Raw genomic sequence first — 23652 nt, 5'->3', positions numbered from 1 at the left:
CAAAATGTGATGGAAACACAGAAATAATGAATTCCTCCCAAACCTTCCAGCTGCTGATGGGCTGAGAGATGATGACCTTTTTAAGAAGTGGGATCAATAAATGACACATTTTTACCTAAGATCTGATTTTCCAATTGGGTTACAGTCTGTAAATGATAGGCTTGCATATTGTCATTTCATGAAACTCTAGGCTTGAAGATGTTACTAATACACAGAAGTCTTAGGAAGAAAAGCAGATGATTGGGTAAAATGAAACTATCTTCACAGACAAGCACACACTTAATTCACTTTTGTGCTAGATTTACTCTGAAAACTTGAAGAGTTAAGCTAGAGCTTTTCCTCAATTAGACAAATATTCTATGTGCAGATGACATTTTCTCTCATATAGGAAGCTGGCTTTACCTTAAAAAAATCTATTTAAATATTTAGTATGTTGGCTACTGTCTGAAGTTTTATAAAATATACTCCCTTGTCTATAGTCTTATGGATAATTGGAATAATGTTATTGTGAGTTATGCATTATTTATGTTTACAGTTTTCCGAGAATCCAGTAATTACTCCTTGGACTATAAACTTTTACTTGCAATGTAGTGTTTACTTCTATATTGCTAGAAATCTCAGAAGCAGTTCGTATTTCGATGTTAATTGGGATGGTGTCAGCTACCTCAGTGCTGTCATGCTCTATGCCAACCACCGTCTTGTGATAAATACTGCGCATGGAGTCTGCAACATGGCCGGAATGCGCTGTATGACAATGGGATCAGCTCATACGTGCTAACAAATGCTAATTTAAGGTCACTGTGCTCTATATCTAAGATGACCATTTATTCAGGAGTTCAAGTTGGCTATCAGGCCATGGACAGAAGAACTGAGGGGGGGGTATCTGTGATGAGGGCAACAGAATACCAGGAAGCCTGTACTCAAAGGCAGTGTAACTTTACTTGAAAAAGAACAGTTCTGCCAGAAACAGGCATTCCAGCGCTGAAGGGCTTACCTGATATTGTATGTCACACTATACATGAATGTGAGGTAATCAGATGGATAGGAGCGAGCAGGTGGTGATTAGTTACAGAGTCGATCAACTGGAAGGGTTACAGTCGTGTATAGTTCAGGATGCAATACCTTGCTCATTAGAAGTGGATCTATTGAAGTTATAATGGACAGAGTTTGGAGGCAGGAGTGAAGTGTTTTCCGACGCACAGTAGAAGTTCATTTGACACTTCAGAATTTATGTGTCGCAGCATTCAGACTAATCTGTTTTCGTCTTATCGGCAAATAGTCCTATTGCTGATTCTCCATAGACTAGTGTTTCACCGTAAAAATAAGTCTTTTAAGATCATCAAGTCAGTTGGCTGCTGAGATAAAGTATGGAACTGATCAAACCAAATCATTTCAGTTCTTAAATCAGAATTAGTGAGGCATGGAGACCTTTCCATGCATATGTGGCATAAATGACAATCAGTCTAGGGACATGATTAACATGTTGATTTATTATTACAATTAGTTTTTGAATGTGGATTCTTTTCCATTAAGAAATTCGTAAACTTTGTATTTGACTATACACTATTTGATAAATCTCATTGATCGCACACTCATGCCTGTAAATGGGAACACGTAGTCAAAATAGGCTATTACAGTACTGTGCATTTATAAACAGGAAATACGCCATGACTGTCAAGAAGAGCGTTGGTATTGGGGTGGACAAGACGAACAGCCATGTACAGAGTACTAGATCTGGAAAAGCTCACAGGCCCTTTGCTTTTGTATTAGACATATCTATGTGCTCAGCGTGAGGCTAATGAACTAGGGGCAGAGTGTGCTTCAGAGGGTAAAACTATTGGAACAACTTACGAGCAGGCTTGTAGATGACTAGTGGGAGGTAGAGGAGTTATGACTGCAACGTTATGCTGCAGATCAGGAAACTTTGAAGTGAATTGACTACATGTGAGAGATCTGGACTGCAACATGGGCTGAGGGGGTCAAAATCTTTTGCCAAAAATGCATGAACTGCATGCGGAAGTGATATGTACTTTAGAAAATAAAGTGGGACACAGAACACATGCTGAGGAAACTGTAATGCAAATCGAGTGAGGACTGTGATAGGTGACTCCATTGTCAAAGAATTGCTAAAATTATTAGAGATGTGATAATGTGAAATGCTCTAGGTCTTGCTAAAATGATATTCTATCTGCAGAAATCTAGTCAAAGCTGAAATATCAGCTTGGAAATTCAGTCATATCTAGATACTATTATAAGCACATGTATTGATTTTTATCACAATGCTAAATTATGAACATTACTGCCACCTTTTGTCACGACCAAAGACTTCATTACACATTTGAAAGTAGATATTTGCAAAGTAGCTTAATAGCTGAAAGAAAATAAGTAAAGAAGGAAAATACAAAATTAACTAATGAAAAACAAGGAAATACTTTTACAAGCAAATAGGTAATCAAAAAATAAAACATGCACTCTTAGATATTACAAAGAATATAAAAGAAAAAAGTCCTCAGAACACAAAGATGGGTTGCCGTTCACACTGCAGCAAAGGACAGTTTTTACATGAAATGGACCAAGAATACCAGCAGCTCGAGGCTGTGAGGAGACAGGCAGGAAGAGAACTTTGGGGTAGGCACTTTGAGAATCCCTTGTACCTTATGTTGGAAGATGGCACAGGGGTGATATGTCATACCTAGAAACTCTTATCTGACAAGTTCGTCAGACAGCCTATAACAAGAAGCAGCGATCTTCTAGTACATGCTGAGGGGACAAGCCAAGGCCATGGCCCCTTCCAGCCAGACCCCTTCCTACATAGGAGGTTTATTTGGCATGCTTCACTGGATGTCAACATTTTCTCTTGGACAGGCAGTTATAAACACAGTGACTATCAAAATAGTTATTGTGTACAAAGCATTTCTACTGCAGTGTACTAAGTGCCTCCTGTAAATCACTCCCTGGGATCCTGTCATCCTGTGTGGGGAGCCACAAGCTGCAAGGGGGTGCTTAGCATGGCTAGTGAGCTCAGTATTTTGCTCAGCATTCTGTCCTGAGGGAATGAGCCTTCTGGTTTGTGGCTAAGGACCGATGGTACCCCTGGATTTCTATTTGTTATTGTGTTCTGTAAACGAAGAGACTAAACACTGTTTGGGACCATAGTTGGGTTCTTAACCCCAGAAGCCTGGCATTTCTATGTCTATAAAATGGGGTGACATCTGGATTACTTCCAAAGTGAAGGGAACACCCATGGAAACATGAAGCATCATGAGAGGGATGCTGTGCAAGCCAGACAGAGTGTGGTCTGGGTTCTGAGGTGAGCCAGGTAGCCTTAACGAGGTTCCTTCCTCTGTGTGCTTGTTTCCTCATTTGTAAAATGTTGATAATAACTATAACCTCTTGATTTGTTTATTAGCAGGATTAAGTACGTTTATATGAGCAAATAGCTTGAAATAGTGCCAGGCACAAAGATCGCACTGTATGTTTGCTAAATAAAAAGCCAAGCCCAGTGTATTGTCTCTATCATGTGATGACAAAGACCGGCACTTTTCAGCCAAAGAACTAAGTAATATGAATGACCACCATTTCCCAGTTTACATTCCCACACAATCTACATCTCTAGGCAGACCTATCCAACAAGACATTCATTCTGTTTTCTTTCCACCACACTTCCCACGGCACTATCCATGTCTCCCTTCCTGAAATCATGTTACACAGCAGGCGATTTCATGAAGATTGGGTGAAATGAAAGAACAAGGTTTGGAGCTGCACTTCCGCTTCCACCACCCAGGGCAGAGTTTCTTTCCTGGAATGTTGTAGAAGGACATATGGTGCTGCTGTGTCTGCACTCGGAGAGAATTACTTCTTAGCAATTTCAGTGACTGAGACATGATTTCTTTCTATTTTTATTTTTTATTTTTATTTATTTTTTAAGTTTTCAAGACAGGGTTTCTCTGTGTAACAATCCTAGCTGTCCTGAAATTCACAGACCAGGCTGGCCTCAAACTCACAGAGATCCACCTGCCTCTGCCTCCCAAGTGCTGGGATCAAAGGCGTGCGCCAACGTCACCTGGCGAGACACAATCTCTAAGCGTCGGCTTAGAGGAGATAAGCATCTAGTATATGTGGGCATGTTTAATTAAGACTTTAATTGCATATGTTTTGTGTTTTTCCTTCTTTTGTTCTTTATGAGCTGTTTTTATTTCCCATACAGTTTTAGCCTTCTCTGCATGCTTCAATGTCCTTAAGGTTCCCGACACAGAAATGGACCTGTGTCATCTATTTTGGTTATATGTAGACCATTTAAAAAAAAAAAAATGAACCACACAGCATCAGAAAGGCAAACGTGTTTTCTCTCGTTTTTTAGATATAGATACAAACAACTGTGGATATACATGATGTGTCACAAAAGTAGAAGGAAAATTGTACAGGGTTACATAGGGGACCAGTAGGAGGTGTAGCAGGAATCTTAGAAGTTCTTATCAATAAAATCAAACCTGAGCCAGTTATTGGGGTGAATGCTGGAAGGCCAGAGAGACAGAACAAGCCACAGCTACCTCACCTCACCGGATCCTCAGCTGGTCTTGTTTCCTCAGACTGGAGGCTTCTGTGTCCTCATATCCAAATGGCTCTCAGCTGAACTTTGCTGCTAGAAGCCTGAAAGCTTAACCAGCCAAATGCTTCTAGTTTCTGGTCCTCACGCCTTATATACCTTTCTGCTTTCTACCACCACTCCCTGGGATTAAAGGCTCGATTTCTGGGATTAAAGGCGTGATGAGTCACCATGCCTGTCTGTATCCTTGAACACATGGATTTCTGCCTCTGGAATGCTAGGATTAAAGGCGTGTGCTACCACTGCCTATCCTTTATGTTTAATATTGTGGCTGTTCTGTCTCTGACCCCAGATAAGTTTATTAGCATGCACAATATTTGGGGGAGGAATGGGGAGGGGCTTTATAAAATTCAGTACCATATACAATGAACACATGTCAATTAAAATACTACTCAAAGAAAATGAAAAGAAAAACAATGGAGGAGGGCTAAACTAGGAGTTGGATGCTGCTTAGCAGCATCTCCCTGGTCCTACCTTTTCTCATGCTCTAATGTTTCCCTCACACAGAACAGCCATTGATGGAATTAGAAACTTCAGGGGTAAAGGCTGTGCTGCTATAAGGCATCACATGTAACACCTCTGCATTTGTATGAACTATTGTTTTAAGGACACTTAAGTATTGCACAAGAGACAACAGAGAGCAAGCCAACTCCCTAATGCAAAACTTCTTACCATGAACAGCATAGGAGGCCCCCCAAGAAAACTGAAACTAGCACTTAAAGCATCTGCCAAGAGCTGTAAAGGAGCAGGGTTGAGTGTTACTGGCTTTGCAGGCCTTCAGCCTGTATTGTGGTTACTCCACTCTGCCATGGTATTGGAAATCAGCTGTAGACAACAAGGACTACATGGAGCACAAGTATGTAAAAACAACACCCCCCCCCCATACACACACCGCCTCCCAGTGTTACCTCAACAATAAGTGGCTGAGCTGTGGTTACAAGTTGCTGACCCTCGGAAAAATGTCAATATCTGTATGTGATGAGTACACCAAAGGCTCTGATGACCAAGAATTAGGAGTGAGATCTTCTGATTTTTCTAGCATCCAAGATTAAACAGCGGTAACTGGACTCAGCAGGATGAGAATGTCCTTGAGGTCAAGGCAGATACGCTGCAGAAGTTAAGTGCCCACCCCTCCCAGTGGCTATACTTCTGCACAGATGGCATTGTAGATTTTAGAGCTTAATGAACTGGAGAAAAATGACGTTACAGAGGGAGGGAGCCCGGCGACTGCATCTAGTGGATGCAAAATCAGACGAGGACCGAAGTGTCCCCAGATGGCTCAGGCAGTGCTGGGCGCAGAGTGGAGCTTGACTCGGGACCGGGGCTCCGTCCTGCTCCCCAGTTTTAGTCAGGAGCAGTGGCAGTGGAGCAGCCTCCAGCACTGCCAGAGTTCTCTCTTCTTGGGGTGTTAGTCTAAATAGTCTTCGCGGAGCCCTCAGGCAGATATTTGGTACTTACCAAGTTCATTGGGAAAAAAAAATCAATAAAAGACACACCAAAGCCTCATCTCATGAACGTCAGAGCTGGAAGCAAGGCTATAATTATTAGTTCCCTTCCAAGTTGTGCCATGTGAAAATACAGGCTCTTCCCTGTGGCATTTTGGCAGCAAGATTCAAAATGCTTGGGGCCCACAACTAACAAGTGAACTAGTTAAATGTCCAAAGCAAAACAAACACAAGTGCATACCGAAAAGCAGCCAACCAACAGGAAGAACTATGAAACAGATACATTTAAACGAGTATTAACTTTATAAAGGAAATTTTCACCTCAGCTCATAAAAGGGCAGAGCTGGAAGAGACAATGGAGCCAGCCCCTTCCTCTTTTTACACCAGAACTAAGAAAAGCCCAGGAGGGTTAAAGTTCTGTTAGATACTGAACATTGGCCTACTGTACAGACCAAACAAAATACTACCTATTCACTCAAGCCAGCTTGTTCGTGGGTCCCAGACCTAGTCAGGCACTGAACTGAAGCAGGAACTGATTTAATCCAGAGAGCAGGAATGCAAGGCAAAAACTGAAGGTCTCTATCACAGGGCACGGGGGAGAGAGAGCGGTGACAATCCTGTAATACTAAGAGGCTTCAACTCCCCTGGGACATGCCCTCAATTGCTAAAGGAGCCTGACCTTTGACAAGAACCAATGATTTCAGCAATAATTAATAAAACTGTCAAATTAATTAACCCAAGTCTTTGTTCACAGGGGAAAACCACCATCTATTATCAATATTGCTATTTATTAATCGTTGACCAATCTCTTAGACGCAAACCTTCACCACTAGGACACAAGGTCACCACTGACTGATGCCTCTAGTAAGGTTCTACCTAGTTACACTGCCAATGTTCATTAATAAGCCTTACTGTAACAAGTCCTTTGATGATATGACTAGTGGATTAGCTGGGCTCTACAACCTAGTGGTATTTCTAGCAGAGACAGACAGGCCTATGAATCCCAGTGTATATCACTTATAGTTCCTAAAATGCCTTTTAGATATCCGTTTGAATTAATGTGATGAAACACTAGGCAAATGTTGCAAGATTTCATTAAACTATTTAGTAAATGGCTCTGGTTAAAACACTGGTTCCCATACCCTTGTCTATAAAGGCTGAGTCCTACAAATGCTATGTATACATTTCCATACTATCTCTTTAGAGGGTTCAGAACTATTTCCTTACACCCAACACAGCTTTTATTCCATTTAGAATAATTACCCTCCATCCCATTTCTGACTTTCAAGAAAAACAAGACACTTAATTGACCACAGGAGTTCTCAAGGGCACAGGCTTCAGAGCCTCTACTGAAGCTTCCAGCTTCAGATGACGTCATCTGCGAGAGAAGCTGACTTCTATTTTTAAATTATACCCTTTTATTCTGCCTTCAAAGGGCACATATATTACACATTAACTTTGCTCATAAAATACCTCGTGGTACCAGGGTGAATCACGCTGTCAGGAGGAGCCTCCCACTACACACAGACAATCAGCCCTACCCATGCCAATCCACCCAGCAGCTCCTACGCTTCAGCCTGGAGAGAGGCTCCCTGTGGCCTCACTCTCCAGGTATCTCCTTCTTCCCAATCATTTTGGCAAGGAGCAGATGACTAGCAGGGTTCTTCCAGAAGGCTAGGATCAAGATTTCCTCTCGTTAGCTCCCCACACAAACACTTAAGACTCCCAATGTTGATGCACAGAACTGTCCGTAGCCTCTGTGCTTCAAAGGGTGCCAGATCATTTGCTTGGCTTAATTGTAAATTTTCATTCATCATGTCTGTCTTGCTCAAAATAACTGCACTGTTTGAAAAGTGTCCTGACATTTGGGAAATGCTGAAAGAAAGAAAAAGTCTTGGTTGGAGGTGAAAATTCACTTCCAATTTGGCATTTATTTATGTTTATTCTGCTTATTTCTAAAAATAATAAACGGCTTTGTAATTAAAGAGTCTACGGAGTCCGCCAGAGGTCAGAACAGTGTGTTTCTCTCTGGTCTCCATCCCTCTGGGACCGAGTCATGCCATGTTTCATCTCCTTTGTACTTCTGTACTCCCTGTTCTGTCAGGAAATCGGACTGAGCTGCTGGGAACACTTTTACTCCTCCCATCCCCTTCTCAACACTCTGCACTCCCCCCTGATAGGTGTCCCCTCTTTGCTAGTCCTGCTCCCCCTCCCGCCCCACTGCTTAGGCACCTCTGTCTCTGCAGCTCACCTCACTTGGGCCTGGTTCTAGATGCCATGTTGCTTCCACCTTGGGCCTTTGTCCAAGCTGACTCCTTGGCTAGAAACTCTGCTCTGTCTTCCCCACTCCGTCCGTCTAGGTCCTTCCTATTTGTCCTGTTTTTTTTTTTTTTTTTTTTTTTTTTTTTTTTTTTTTTTTTTTTTTAACTGTTGCTGTGACAATACACTCTGACAAAAACAACCGAATGGGGTAAGGGTTTGTTTTAGCTTATTGTTCAGGGCGCAGTCTATCATAGTCAGAAAGTCCAGGCAGAAGGAGTGTGAAGTAGCTGGATGCATCACCTTCACAATCAGAAGAGAACAATCGATTCCTGTATGTACTCAACTCTCTTTCATTTTCTCCAGGACTCAACCCATGAAGTGGTACTGTCTGCAGTTAAAATGGGTCTTCCCACATCAATTAATGTAATTAGGATAATCCCTCACAGGCATGTCCAGAGACCCAGCTCCCAGGCAATTCTAGATGTCCAGTGGACAACATGAACCACTATACTGTTCATTCTGTCCTTTGTTGTGGGTGGGGGATGCTACTTCATCTGGGATTCCCAGGCTAGTTTTGTTTTGTTTTGAGTACCATTCCATCTGAGACAACCATTCAACACACTGCATTGTATTTACTTGTTTTATGCCCAACTGATTGCATGAGACAGGGCTTAGTGCTATGCTATATTCCTCTGTGCTGCTGGCATGTCACTGGGCTTCAATATCATTTGCTGAATGAGCAAATAAATAAATGAATGAATGCATTCTAAAATTCCAAAGAGGGGGCCATAACCATGAGGTAAAGATGACAACTTTTTCTCCTCCAGAATATGTAAATTCAACTGAACTTCAAGTCCAGGCTTTATCAGCTGAAATGTGGAGAAGAGAGAGCACGGAGGAGCTAGGACCTTGAGGACACACTTTGAGCACATCTGGGACTCTGTCCCCAAGGACTTAGGTAACACTCTCCTGAGAGATAAACAGAGACTCTGTTTAAGGAGGAATCCCACTGGGACCAAGAGTCTACAGCTTAAGTAGAGTTAATTTGCAAACACTGTGCAGAACAGAAAATTTATACTTTAGAGTGTCCCCCAAAGACGGCAGCAAGCCACACATTGGTCCTGCTATTTCTTACCTGAACCATCACATTTATCAATTTCCAAAGCACTGGAGGTCACTGACATGCAGTGGGAATGCTGAGTGAGGAGGAGACATGGCTCTGGTACCTGGGAGTATGCCTGGAATACTGCCACTTGACATATAAGTGCCAGGCAATGGCCCTCAAGTTAGGCTCTGGAGAGAACCAAGGCAGTCCCCTGTCCTCATGGAGGTCCAGTCTAATTAAATACACTCTTGAAGATAGTCTTTCTCAAAACATATTCTTTTCCCCAAGTCCAAGTCCACCGCATCCAGCTATTAAATTGAATCCAGCACACACAGGATTAGGGAGACAGGCACAGTTTCAGCAACTACTGCACAGCAAAGGATTAAGAAAAAACCAAACCACCCATACTTTCCAGAATCAAGAGATTGATGCCATTAAGCGATGGGAAACGTTCAAACCAAATGACGAAGGATTTGGGTTTTGTTTCGCCCTTCTACAGCTAGCAACCACCCCCTACCAAACAAAGCAAACAAACACGAGTCCACAGAAATGTCTTCTGCCATCCAGAGGAACTGTTTACTTGTATCATCTGGCACACTGGAGGCACCCAGCAACTGTGTCCCGAATGAACAGCTCCCCGGCAAGTTGTTACTAGGAAAGTGCCTTGGCAGCATTCAGGTACATTAACTTTCTTTTCTTTGTCTCCTAGCGGGGAAACGACATATTGTCAAGGATTCAGCCTTCTAGTTCCTTGTCTGAACCTTAGGTTAGTTACCTGCCATGGGTATCATTCTCATCCACAAAAGACAGTGCGTGTTGATTATGGCAAGCTTTAAGGTGACAATAAATAAAAGTGTCAACACTGGGCCCTGGAGGCAGCTTTGTTTTTCTCTCATTCTTCCTTTCCTATAACACCCATCCACCCCATTCTCCTCAACCCCCAAATCAAATATTAAGGACAAAAGAAATGACTGGCCTAATTACAAAGTCAGAAAACTTGCAAAACAGCCTGGGCTCACCAGCATGAAGTTGCCAAACCATAAACATCGAATTTATTTACTAGCACGAAGCCCGATTTTCCTCTTTCAGATGAGTTCCACTACATCTACATCATCTATGGAAAACTCTATAGTCCCACCTTTGCCTGGGCACAATGGCCTGCTTTCCTGAGAAGGCAGATGCTGACATGCAAAAGACCAGAGAGAAAATGATGCTGGTTCCCATGGCAAGAGAGGGAGTCTGAATTACAAAACCAAGAGAAAATTTCCTTTTGAGAGGAATTTACGTTGCTCTGATATCTAGGTCAAGAAACGGTGACCACTGTCTTGAGCACAAGAAGCTCTTTCCATCCCTCTGTTCCCACACTTCTTAACCTCCTGCATATCAGCCAAGGTTCCAGGCTCATCATTCCAAAGTGACATCCCTCAAAAGGAATCCAAGCCTTTTAAGCAATACTTCTAATTACAAATGGATCAGTTGAAATGACTAAGAAAGTTGACACAATATTATGTCAAGCCTAAGATTTGGCTGATTTTTTTTTTCTTTCACACCCTAAAACACACCCAGTTGCCCAAACAAAGAACTACCAACAAACACTGTACACAACAAAATCATTCCACATGTTCATTAAATACTCAGTGTATGACTGCCACCCAGTGGTGGGATGTATTCCTGTGTGACAAAAGGCTCCAAATGGCTACACTAACACAATGTGGTTTTGTTTTTTTTATTTAAAAAAAAAAAAAGGGGGGGGGACTGAAGACTGTTTCTCAGTTGCTTACCAATTCTCCCAGGGAAATTTAAGAGAATATTCATCTCTTTGGCTCTTATTTTTCTCAGAGAAATTTCTGAAGAGGTTGACAGCAGGTAAGGTCAATGCCATTCTAGCTAATCACACAACTAGATCCCAGTGTCTCTGGAGACATCACAAAAGGATTGGTATTATTTTACTAATTTTAACTGAATTAGCAATTAAAAGGACTTGCCAAACAGTCTGTTCTCACCTTCTAGATTTGTGTGATCTACCCTGGATTTTTAGTTATGCATGAAGAGGCATTTGCAAGTGACAACCTTATAAAAAGTGCACATTATATGAAAATCTGACTTCAATTAAAACCAGCTACTAAATCCCAGCAATTTCCAGCTGTCTCTTCTCTTCTCCTTAGAGAATTATATATCACATTAATTGGTATTCTGTCACATTTAAAAAATGTCAGCAATGATTAATTGCATCCTTGGTGTGTTTGAGTTATGTCTTCCTTACCAGGGGGATTCAAATCACACTTGGTTGCCTTCTAGCAGGTGCCCCCTTTTGACAACCCTCAGAAACTTCCTACCTTCCTGAACTTCTCCATTTGCTTGTAGAGGTCTGGATCAAGTTCCTGAGACACGTCCTTCATCCATAATAACGCCCCTCTATATTCTGTCCGGCACTGCTCCATGCGGTTCACTGTCAACCAGGTATCTGAGATGGCCCGATGTCTAAAAGTCTCTACTTCTTGGTGAAATCGACACAAAGGGTTTCGCAAAGCCAACCTGTACAAGAGGACATAGCTACAATCAAGAAACAAAGGAAAACAGCAGTTTCAATTCCTGACATGTTCTGCATGTCTAGAACACTGTCTAGAACACAGAGGTTTCATCAAGACATGGCAGACATTAATTAAAATGTATGTGAACTTGGGAATCATCCAGAGATTGCCCACATTCTAATCCTTTAGTTTTTAATGAACTGGGCCGCTGGCAAGCTCTCCATTTGTGTTATGGGGTGGCCCCAGGCCTGTACAGTGTTTGTTTGAAGTTGAAACCAATCTTAGGTCAATGAAGGGCAGTCAAGGCATGGCCATTCCTATTTCTATTCCGGGTTACTCCCTATCTCTTCTCTTCCTGAAGTTTGGGTCCTATGAGGAGGAATAGGGCAGTTATAATTAGGGTGTCCTGGACATGGCCATTTTGATCTCCTCAAAGGCCAGAGCACTTGCAGTTTGCTCTAACAGAAACAGAGCTGACTAGTGGACCGAAGCATTTTTAAATGATTTGGGAGAGAAGAAGGGCCCAGTTACTAAGGGTCAACTGTCTGTCAGTATTATCTGATGGACTATATGGTTCAATCCTCATAAAAATAAAATACCAAACTAGGAGAGGTCGTAGGATCCAGGTTTAATCCCAGCAGGAGACAGAAGGCTCAGAAATTCAAGATTAATCTCGGCAGACCTGGGCTACTTGAGATCCTGGTTTAAAAGAAAGAGAGATAGAAAGAAAGGAGTGGGATAGAGAGGAGGGAGGGAGGGAGGGGGGGTGGAGGGAGGGTGGAGGAGGTGCAGAGCTTCAGCTCAGTGGTGCACAATTGCCCAGCACTAGCAAAGGCCTGGGTTCCATCTCAAACATTGCCAGTAAACAAACAAACGTCACACCAGAAATGAATGTACACTGTCCAAGTGTAAAATTATTATAACAGTAGCCACCAGCCATAACAAACTGTTATTTATTCATTAAAAAGGAAGGCGTCTCCTAACTTTAGGTAAAATATTTATTTGGGGTACAAAATACTGCTTCTTCCGTATTTGAAACCAAAGAATCAGTGTCAGATGAATTACACTTTGAAAACACAGTCTTTCTTTTGTGAAAGGCTTATTTTTTCTTTTTAATGTATCCATGTGTGTGTCTGTGTGTGTGAGTGCAGGTGTCCTTGGCAGCTAGTTGTGAACTCCCTGGAGCTGGAGTTGCAGGTGATTGTGAGGCACCTGATATGGTGCTGAGAATCAAACTCGGGGCTTCGGCAGGAACGACACACACTCAGGCACTCAGCCCTCTCTCCAGCCACACAACACATTCCTGAGGAAGTTTCGGGACATAGGTGCAAACGCTAAACATAAGATGACCATTTAAGATCCCATTCATATACCAGGTCCCTCAGCCAAAGGGAATGATGGTGTTAGTGAGCTGAAGTCGGCTCCTGGCATCTCATCCAATGCCTCACCCATGTGCAGAACTCTAAAATTATAAATGCCACAATAAACCTAAAGAAAAAAATCTCCTTTGCCATTTTCTCCATCTTTCCTTTCATCTGTGATGTATTGTTTTAAGTGTTAAACACATCTATGACAGCAGCTTGCCCACACGACCCTACCTAGATGTCTGGAGAGATGACTCAGAGGTTAAGAGCATTGGCTGCTTTTCCAGAGGTCCTGAGTTCAGTTTCCAGCAACCACATGGTGGCTCACGACCATCTATTATGAGGTCTGGTGCCCTTTTCTGGCATGCAGGCATATTTGCAGGCAGAACACTGTATACAGAATAAATAGATACATCTATATAAAAAAAAAGAAGTCTTCTCAAAAAGTCACATCTCTGTGCCATGAAGTAAGTTTGTGTTTTATTCTGGTGGTTTAAATTTAATACTTGCCTTTCATCCAACAGAATGTGTAGCAGAAGCAATGCCTAACAAGTAAGTCACTAGCATGAAGGTTTATAACACAGAGGACTTCTATTTAAAGACATAAACAGCCCTCAGATGGCTCCTTGAGGCTGCTGCTCACTTTCTGACTCCTTTTCTCTTCCTTTTGATTGCATATATTTTCCTCCATTTGCTGAAAATGAATATTGTGAATAGAATGCTCTTGATCCCTTGGAATGTTGGAAGTTATACAGCTACCTTTAAAGTTACAATAACATGATGTTTGAAAATCAAAAGGCACACAAAACAACCTTATCTGCCCTCATCCCTACTATCACTCCATAAGACCATGATACTCAACCTGTGGGTCTCGACCTCCTTGGAGGTAACATATCAGATAGCCTGCATATCAGATATTTACATTATGATTTAAAACAGAAGCAACTTACAGTTATGAAGTAGCAATGAAATTAATTTTATGCTTGGGGCGTCAGCGCAACATGAGGAACTGTATGAAAGGATGAGCGCCACTGCCATAAAGCTAATTCATATAAATCAGAATGGTGAAAATCATTACACTGGAGTGTAAGAAAATGAGTTTAGACCAAGAAAAAATATCATTTTTACTAAATGAAAATATCATCCTCCAATGCAAGACTGGCCCACCATTTCATTTATGAAAATTTACCCAGTGGAAAGAACCAAAGGGCTACTCTAAGATATTTGTCCTTTCGTAGGGAATGGTAAAAAGTAAAGAGAGGGCCTGCGTAAAAGTGGTTGAAAGTGAGGACTGTTCTTGCAGAAGACCCAAGTCCGTTCCTAGCACCCAGGGTGGGCAGGTTAGAGCCTCCTGTAACTCCAGCTCCCAGGGTATTGGATGCCTTCTTTTCTTGGGTACCCACACACAACGTTCCCTCTCCTCTCTCTCTCTCTCCCCCCTCTCTGTCTTTCTCTCTGTCTCTCTGTCTTTCTCTCTGTCTCTGTCTCTCTCCCTCTCTCTCTCTGTGTCTCTCTCTCTCTCTCTCTCTCTCTCTCTCTCTCTCTCTCTCACACACACACACACACACACACACACACACAAACAAAACCACATCCTTAAGAAAAAAGTGAAAGAGAGGGCTCAAGTGTATCAGAGAACGCTCAGGTAAGAGAATCTCGTGGAGTTGCTTTTTGTGTTTGTTTAATTTGGCTTTTTGTTTATGTTATTATAGATGCATACATTAGAATATGAAAAGGTTAGCATTGTTTAATAAAATAACAATTTGCAAAATTATCATCATACACTATAGCATACAAAAACCATCTGCTATGGTGCCGTTCATGCTAAAAACATTCTGTGGGCTGGAAAGTTGGTTTAACGGTTAAGAGCATATACAGCTCTTGTGGAGGACTCAAGTCTGACTCTCAGGACCCATGTCAGATGGCTCACAACTGCCTGTACCTCTAGCTCCAGGGGATCTGAACCCTCCACTGGTCTCTACAGTAATCTGCACTCCTGTGCACATACAATTAAAATAAATCTTTAAAAAAAAACCATATTCTAGAATACTCTAAATCATGTTCACTCAACTAAGAATTCAAGTGCAGAAGAATTTCATGTAGTTTTCCTGCTTCCTTTACATTTAGGAGTACTAGGTGGGACATCATATGGCTGGTGAGCAGCTATGAAAGCAAAGCCCCTGTCTAAGAGGCCACCTTCCAAACTGCAGAGCTGGTAGTACCTCATGAAATTAGCATAGACTCCAGTTTGCTAGTCTACGGTGGCAGATACTTTCAAGTACCACTTGCATTGTTTTGTTGATTGTTTTTACTGGTGTGTGTGTGTGTGTGTGTGTGAGAGAGAGAGAGAGAGAGAGAGAGAGAGAGAGAGAGAGAGACAGAGAGAGAGAGACAGAGAGACAGAGACAGAGACAGAGAGACAGAGAGACAGACAAAGAGAGAGACAGAGACAGAGGGAGATAGAGAGAGGAGAGAGAGAGGAGAAAGAGGGAGGGAGGGTGGATTAGGATACATTAACTTAAGATGCTGTATTTGTACTTTGTGGGATCATTTTGGTGCGTAATCATCCAGACTGCAACTGAATATCATAATAATTAACAATGTGATTAATAACAGTAACTCTCCAGGTGGTCTGGGTTTGAACACTGTTTTTCATCAACAGATAATTTTGGTGTATGGGCACACTTTTTGTCACTGAAATCAGGGGTACTTCATGCTTAACATAAGAGCATTTACTCTCTGTTTTTCTAGGAATCAATTCTCCTTGCCAGACTGGATGAGGCCATATACACAAAGAATTACCAATCAAGGTAATTTTTCAGACCTTTTCTTTTTTCGGTTGATCTGTTTTAAGAATTAAAGATACAATTCAAGATTATAAGAAAATACTCTTTAAAATAATAAACTGTGGTAGAGAATGTGGAAATGCTACATTCATTTCTGACCATTGCCACTGCCTCCAAGTCCAGGGTCCAAATGTCATTAGCAAAATCCAAACTGTCCAAGATTGGGGTCACTGAAAAGTCTATCGATATTGCTGGTCCCCTTTTTCTTGCTCCATCTTTCTTGGGTTTCCATAGGAACACTCATGTGACTTGCTAATCAATGACCTGCTCTTGCATCACAGGGAGGGAAAGCCGTTAGGGTGAGTGGGGTGGGGGGGGCAACTTGAGTAAGTGGATTTCTGAAGCTTAAATAATCTTGGAAACTACCTGCCAAACTTTCTTTAGCTATAATTCTGTGTGATATTAATGGAGACATTTTCTGGGGCTTGTTAGTATGGAAGGAGAGAGTGAGTCTCTTTTCTCTGGCACAAAGAACAGTTGTGTGGCACCAAAGTTCAGGATTGTTTAACATAGTCCATAAACATTGGTCATGGTTGTGTTTTGAAATCCAACTGTTCAGTCACAATTTCCTCTGTACTGGATGGGACACTCAAACTTTCACATACATCAGAATCCATTGCAGATCTGGTGGAAATGCAGAGTTAGAGTTAGTAGGAATGGGGGTGGGGCCTCCAGGCTCCCAGGTGCTGCTGCTGGCCATGGGCCTGAGGAGTGTGATCTGGGGTATCACCACCTCTTTGCCATGAATTAGCCCACAGAGAACAGAGAGGGAACCTTTCAAGTTGGTCTCATTAGGCTCTTGCTTTAATCAAATGCTGAAAGGGGATCAGACTGGTTGTTATGAACAACTTGAAGGTCAAATACAATCACTCACAATGATTGGCATCTACACTGCCTCCCACAGAGCAGAAGACAAAAAAGATTAAATAGCAAAGAGGAAAACAAATCCTATGTGCTATCTAAATCAGGGGGCAGTGGAAAGCCTCCAACTACAGAACAGTACTCCTCTGGCTTAGGCTAAAGCATTCTAGACTGTGCGATTGCCCCTTATGAAGAAGTGAATCCAAATTCTCTTTGGATCCCCCAGAGCACAGCCCCAAAGAAGGTCACACACCTTTGCTGGGAGGAAAAGCAGAGGGCCTTGCCGGTTGCTTGCATCATTTTTCCTGCTCGGGTTTTATCTTGGAAGCCTTGGGATCGGAGAAATTTTCCCAGTTCATTTTCTTCTTGAGACAAGACTGATGAAGAAAACAGGGAAAGCATCTTTATAACAAATAAAGTGAGAGAGACAAATCCCAAGGCCTCCCGCTCTCCAGAGGCAAAGATTAGAGGAAATTAAATCCAAGTGGCAGGCTGCAAGGTGAGTCCCTCGCCCTCCCCCACCAGCCATTTAACTTCCATGCTGGTCTTCCATTTACAATAGGAAAGATCAAGTTCACTTGAATACATCTGTCAGTGAGATTGGTGCCCTGTAATCAGAACCAGAAAACGACCTCTGTCCTGAAAAGTGAGTCCATAATGCGCTGCTTCAAGTTGAAATGAGGGAGCTGGGTTTGTCAAGGCTGGCAGTGGGGACCTTTTGTGGCTGCCTCCTATTATCTCCTCCTGCTGACTTTTTGATCTCTGCTGTCTGAGTTACATACACTCTGTCCTTTGTAAATCACCTCAAATCCCTCAACCATGATGAAGCAAGGTGGAGTTGGAAGTGGGGACTGAAAGTGGGTAGTCCATCAGGTTGACCATTTGGTAAATTTTAAAAATACAGAGCTGGAACCAAATCTGAAATGGGTATGCTTAAACTTGGCTTTATTTTTAGAGACAAGTACAGATGGGGCAATTTAGTAGGACAGTGATTTGGCGCATGCTGTCTACAGATTGATTGGTAGAAAATATAACAAGTCAAGGAACTCTATGATTCTTTTGATATTGCTCTTGCACCATCAGGAGCATAGGGTACATTCTCAGGAGGTCACAAAGTAGTCACAAAAATGATCAGCATCATTATTTGTAATAGTGTTCTCCCTATTCTAGGGACTGATTTTATAAAAAACCAAAGCACCCACAAAAATAGTTACAAAGAGACCCAAACATACATCATCAGCAGCACCACAAACACAGGGCTTGAGAACTGAACACAGGACCTTGTGCTTACGATAGAAACACTCTACCATTGAGCTGCATCACTGGTAATGATGTAGCTCCATGGTATGATATATGTGTAACAGTTCTTGTATTGAGGCCAGAGAGGAATGTTGGGTGTCTTGCTCTACCACCCTGTGTTTTATTCCCTTGAGACAGGTCTCTTACCAAACATGGAGTTAGGCTAGAGGTCAGTGAGCCCAGAAATTCTCCTGACTCCACCTCCTAACCTAGCCCAGTTCTGGGGTAACAGGTGCACATGGGGCTATACCCAGCTTTTTGAGTACTGGAATCCAAATTGAAGTCTTCCTATTAATTTGTTTTCATGTTTTGCCTGCAAAGCAATTGTTTTACCCATTGACCCATCTTTTCAGCCTCAATCTTGGTATTTTGACACAGAATCTTGCTATTGTAGCTCAGGATGGCCTCAACTTCCCAATCCTTCTAGATCCTTCTGTCTCTTCCTCCTGAATATTGAGGTTACAGGTGCACACATACATACAGTCTGTCTCTGTAACTACTTCTGAAATGTCAAGAATTTTTGTCCATTTTCATGAGTCATCCAGACTGTGGCAAGAAGGCCATGACTGGGAAATGGGACAGGTTCCTATTAGGGACTTTCTATAAGGCAAGTCTGTTCAAGACAGAGAACAGTGTCCCCTCCAGCCAAACTGCTAGTGGTCCAGTGACATGAGTGCAGTCAAGCAAAATTAATTACAATGGGTTTCACGGCTGCACAGCTGTGTAAACTCAGTCTTTGCCCAGAATCAAACATCAACCCCTAAGAACTACCTCCACCGACACAGTGGGAGTTGAATGACAGTTACCCTAATACAAGAATGAAGCTCTAATGGGACCCTCATCACAACCCTTGTCTCCCAAAACCAGTTCTTTTACACAATGCATGCTCCATGTACTCAATAAAGCTGATTGTTTTCTACAGTTGTCTGAAGGCTCTTCTATTTCACCAACTCATCAATCTGTCCACACTTCAAATGGTACCCCATCCTTAGTGCCAACCTCTCCAACAACTACTATAGAAGGTTGAATGGGAACCATATATCCAAAGGACTCACTACTGCTTGCCTGCTTGTGACTACAGCTCTTTCTCAGCAGTCCCCTGCTGCAGAAGGAAGTCCTGAGGCAGAAGGAGAGGCTTTTAGATACCCCCTTTTTTCATGAGATAAATAATACCCCTCCCCATACTTCTCTCTCAAAATCCAAGGTCTCTAAGCCAGCTGTGGTGATGTATCCCTATAATCCCAGCATTCAGGAGGTAGAGGCAGAGACTGAGAGATTGGGGTCGGTCAGGGCTACTGAGGAGAAGAGAGCTGGTCTCAAAAAAAAAAAAAAAAAAAAAAAAGCAAATAAATCAAGTTCACAGATCCAAGCCCAGTTGAAGGCTTCTTCTAACAAGTGGCCGGTCCCACTTTTTTTCTGGACAGCAGTGTCCTCTGGGCTTATGTGTCAGCACTTGCCATGTTGGCTACGTGTCAGAGAGTGTGAGCCCAGACGGCCTGTGTCTGACTTCATCATGCAACTCTGCCTTCTCAGAGACTACATCCAGACTTGGTATTTCTCAGGCCAAGCAGAGAATCTCATATCCATGGCACTAATGAAATGTTTGTGAAACTGAACTAGCTGTTATTTTTGCCTTGTCCCTGCACACACTACATTTCATTTTAAATGCTTGTTTGATATCCATGCCATAGTTTTATGTAGCTTAAAAAAAAGTCTACATGATTTTTTTTCCTAATGCCTTATGTATTTTCTCTTCATTGACAGATATGGGATCCATTCATTTCTACCAAGAACCTTTTCTTTTCTATGGAGAGAAAATTTCCATTTTTGCTTCTAAAAGCTACTGTCACCTTTTTTTCACCTTAAAAACCCTAAGTCACATACAAATGAACACATTTAACTTCAGTCCCAAAGGAACCAGTTCGGTAGACTTGGCTGAACACTTGGTGACGTGAGTCTCTCGTAAAGAATCTAAGTCGGTTGGAGAGTTCAGGGATAATTTTCATCATTTCATGCACTGGAGGATTAAACTTGGTTGCAAACAGGCTTGATTTTCCTGTGCTGACCTGATTAATGGGCAGAGCTCTGAAGACAGCTTGAGCTCCATCAGAGTCAAGGCCAGACAAGATGGTCATTCTCATGCAACATGTATATTATCAAATATACATCAAAGACTGCACTTGTTCGAAAGTTTCAATTAACTAGGCCGTAACATTTCAAATAAGAACCCACTCACATTTACTTGCTGATTATATTTTCAGATGCGTCCTTTAAAGATAAAAAGTGGCTAAAGAACTATGAAAACCTTCTCCTTAGCAGTGTTAATCAACTGTCCAGATTTACAGCTAATCCAGTAGTGAGGAAGGAGACATAGGTTGTCCCCACCCCTCCAGAGTTCACATCCAAGTGGTGGGCAACAGAAAAGGAAACACACATAACCACAGACACAGGGCACAAAAGGAAAAATGCCAGAGAAACTGAGTAAGACAGTGACTGCTTTCGACTGAGTAGTAAGGGAAGGCTCTAGAAGCAGCTGAGTTCTGAGTGACAAAGAGGCATTCTTGGTATTATTAGGGCAGAGACACTCTGAGCAGGGGACACACTGAGTGCAAAAGACCTCCTGGAGTCTGGAAGGCAAAGGAAATGGGGCCCAAGGGGTAAGCTGGGACTAGACTGTTCCTAATTTATAAACTGTGATAAGTTTGTATGCAGTGTTCTAAAGCGAGTGGCAATATGATCCGACCTATGATTCCTTAACTCTTTTAACATAATGGTAGACTTAAAAAATACCAAGAGTATTCAGAATTATGCTATACCCATCCCTAGCTCCTCCTCTCATTTATCTTATATTATTATGGCACAAGGTTCAAAACCAGAAAACATAGATTCAATTCTATCAACTAAAGTATAGTCCTTATTTGGACTTATATCCGATTTTCCATTATTTTTCTTTTTTTGTTCCAGACATTAGCCCTGGATCCCACATAGCAACAAGGTATTGGGTCTCCATCTTCTTCAAGCCCTGACAGTTCCTCATACTGCCTTGCATTTTAAGACTTTGACACCTTCTAAGAGTAGCCCAGAGTTACAAGATGGAACATCCATTAGAGGAGTTGCCTCCATCGTATTGGCCTAAGGGGCATGTCTGCAATTAATTAATGTGGAAGGGTCAAGCCTACATTAACGTGGAAGTGATGCCAAACTGGGCAGATGCTCCTGGGTTGTATCAGCAAGCTGGCTGAGCAAAAGCAGGCGAGAGCAAGGCAGTAAGCAGCGTTTGCCATGGCCTCTGCTTCAGTTCCTGCCCCCAGGTCTCTACCCTGACTTCCCTTCATGATGGACTGTAAGATGAAATAAACCCTTTTTTCCCCAAGTTGCTTTTGGTCACACTATTCATCTCACAGTAACAGAAACCAAACCAGGGGGAAAGGGTTTATTTTATCTTTTCAGTTTACACCAAGGCAAGGACTAATCCATCTGTCTACCTGTCCATCTATCTCCATATAGACATAATCAGTACTTATACTTCTTATGATTTATACTTTATTACTGTCATTATTTATCTTGTTGATTTGACTACAGACTTACTTCTGTGTCCTTTAAGTCTCCATCCCTTCTCAAGGACTTTTTAAGTTCTGGTACTGCAAGACATTCCAGACTCATCTTTAATGTCCATGTACCAAGCCTGAAGTCAGTCACTTCCCCAAAGGTGTGAAAAGGGGTATGTAGAAAACAAGATTTGAATGCTAGGCGTACTCAGTGCTATGGGCTCTTGGTGCTTCCAGATGCTTCGAGGCAGGGAAGACACAAATGTACCAGCCCAGGCAGACGTGCCCATCTGTGTGCCTTTCTGTGCATATGGACCTGCCCAGGTTCACGGCAATGACTTCATCCACTCCCCACGTGTGCAGTAGAGCACCTTCTTCCCTGACCTGCAGCCTGTTTTACAGACTCTCAACTACACTACATTTAGTTGCTTAACCTCCCATGCATACCTATAGTAGTTTTAGAATTGCTGGTCCATTTACTTAGGTTCAATAAATTAATTATCTGCTCCAGTTTTTGTGTGTATTTCCTTTTGTGTTGATTCTTACTCCCCTTCCAAGAATACTGCCTTTTCAGTTATTGACGTTAATTCTCTTCTTTCTCATCCACCCAGCACAGTGATGTTACCTGCAGTGCAATTCGGTCCATCAGCGACTGTCTGTATCCCACTCTCTGTCCCGCCCCCCAGGTCCTGTTTAGGTATTTTGTGAGTGTGTAAAACATCACTAAGGTCTTAGGAGTCAGAATTACTGTTCACCTTGCTGGGATAAAGCTACACCGTCATCTCTAGCACCCTGCTCTTACCCATCCCTCCTTCCTCCTGGCTCTTTCTCATGAACTCCCTGCTCAAATGAGATCTAATTCCTTTCACTGGTGATTTCTCTTTCCTGAATTTCTTCAGCACAGTGTGCATGCTCTTTGTAATATTTGTGTGGTGGTATTCTAATTGTACTGAAATGTGATTTCAATTGTATGTTAATAAATAAAGTTGCCCGGGGGTCAGAGCTAATAGAGCCATAGCAAGAGTGTGGCGGTGGTGGCACACGCATTTAATCCCAACATTTGGTAGAAGAGCTAGGTAGATCTCTGTGTGTTCATGGATACAGCCAGCATTGGAGACATATGCTTTTAAGACCTGGGGGGCTGTACATACAGACAGTGATGAGACAGTCACGTGTTTGGGTTTACAACCAATGAGAAGGCAGAACAAAAACTATGAAATAACTTACACACAGGAAATAGCTCTTTTTCGGGAAGCTAGGAGCTCACAGGAGGAAGGGTAAGATTTTAGCTCTGAGCTCTGACCTCTCGGCTTTCTCTTTTACATTGGTTCTGTGTTTCTTATTTAATAAGACGGTTGGTTACTTCTACATATTTGCATGTGTCCTTCTTTTTACACATTTATATTTTATTAATTCCCCTTTTCCTGTACAACTGGCAGCATGCTACATGTATGTATGCTAGTTTTCTTTTGTTTAAAATGCTACCTTAAAAATCAACCCATGTCAGTTCACAGAAATTTGCTATATTTCTTCTCTATGGCAGCTGTATAGCAACACCTTCACATTAGTGGTTCTATTTTTAGTCCTCCATCAAAGTCGTGATCTTGATCAGTCTAAGCAGTACAGAACTCTTCCTTCCTTTCCCAACTGTGATGACATGGCTCACCCACAAACCAACAGGCAACCCCTGCTGACACAATCCGAAGACCACTTCATTGCTGGGACATAGTGTGTGTGTGTGTGTGTGTGTGTGTGTGTGTGTGTGTGTGTGTGTGTGTAAATAAC

At 42.2% G+C, this 23652-nt stretch overlaps 1 protein-coding gene across 8 annotated transcripts in view; it reads right to left on the bottom strand.

Annotated features, from left to right (window-relative positions):
• The window catches only part of Ica1 (islet cell autoantigen 1), a 143278-nt gene that overhangs the window by 87672 nt on the left and 31954 nt on the right, over positions 1-23652 (bottom strand). For 4 of the 8 annotated variants that reach the window (XM_037203514.1, XM_037203515.1, XM_037203513.1 and 1 more), the window contains exons 5-6: positions 17274-17397; positions 11755-11971 (exon numbers count right to left, since the gene is read on the bottom strand). In XM_037203514.1, coding sequence (XP_037059409.1) covers positions 11755-11971; positions 17274-17397 — 341 coding nt within the window. The remainder of the gene's footprint in view (positions 1-11754; positions 11972-17273; positions 17398-23652) is intronic. The other 4 variants (XM_028869860.2, XM_028869857.2, XM_028869855.2 and 1 more) reach the window with 1 other exon arrangement.

The sequence above is a fragment of the Peromyscus leucopus genome, chromosome 3 (assembly GCF_004664715.2).
Source record: "Peromyscus leucopus breed LL Stock chromosome 3, UCI_PerLeu_2.1, whole genome shotgun sequence".
Classification (NCBI taxonomy): Eukaryota; Metazoa; Chordata; class Mammalia; order Rodentia; family Cricetidae; genus Peromyscus; species Peromyscus leucopus.
The sequence above is the reverse complement of the archived record's forward strand: the minus strand, read 5'-3'. Positions and strand labels throughout refer to the sequence as shown.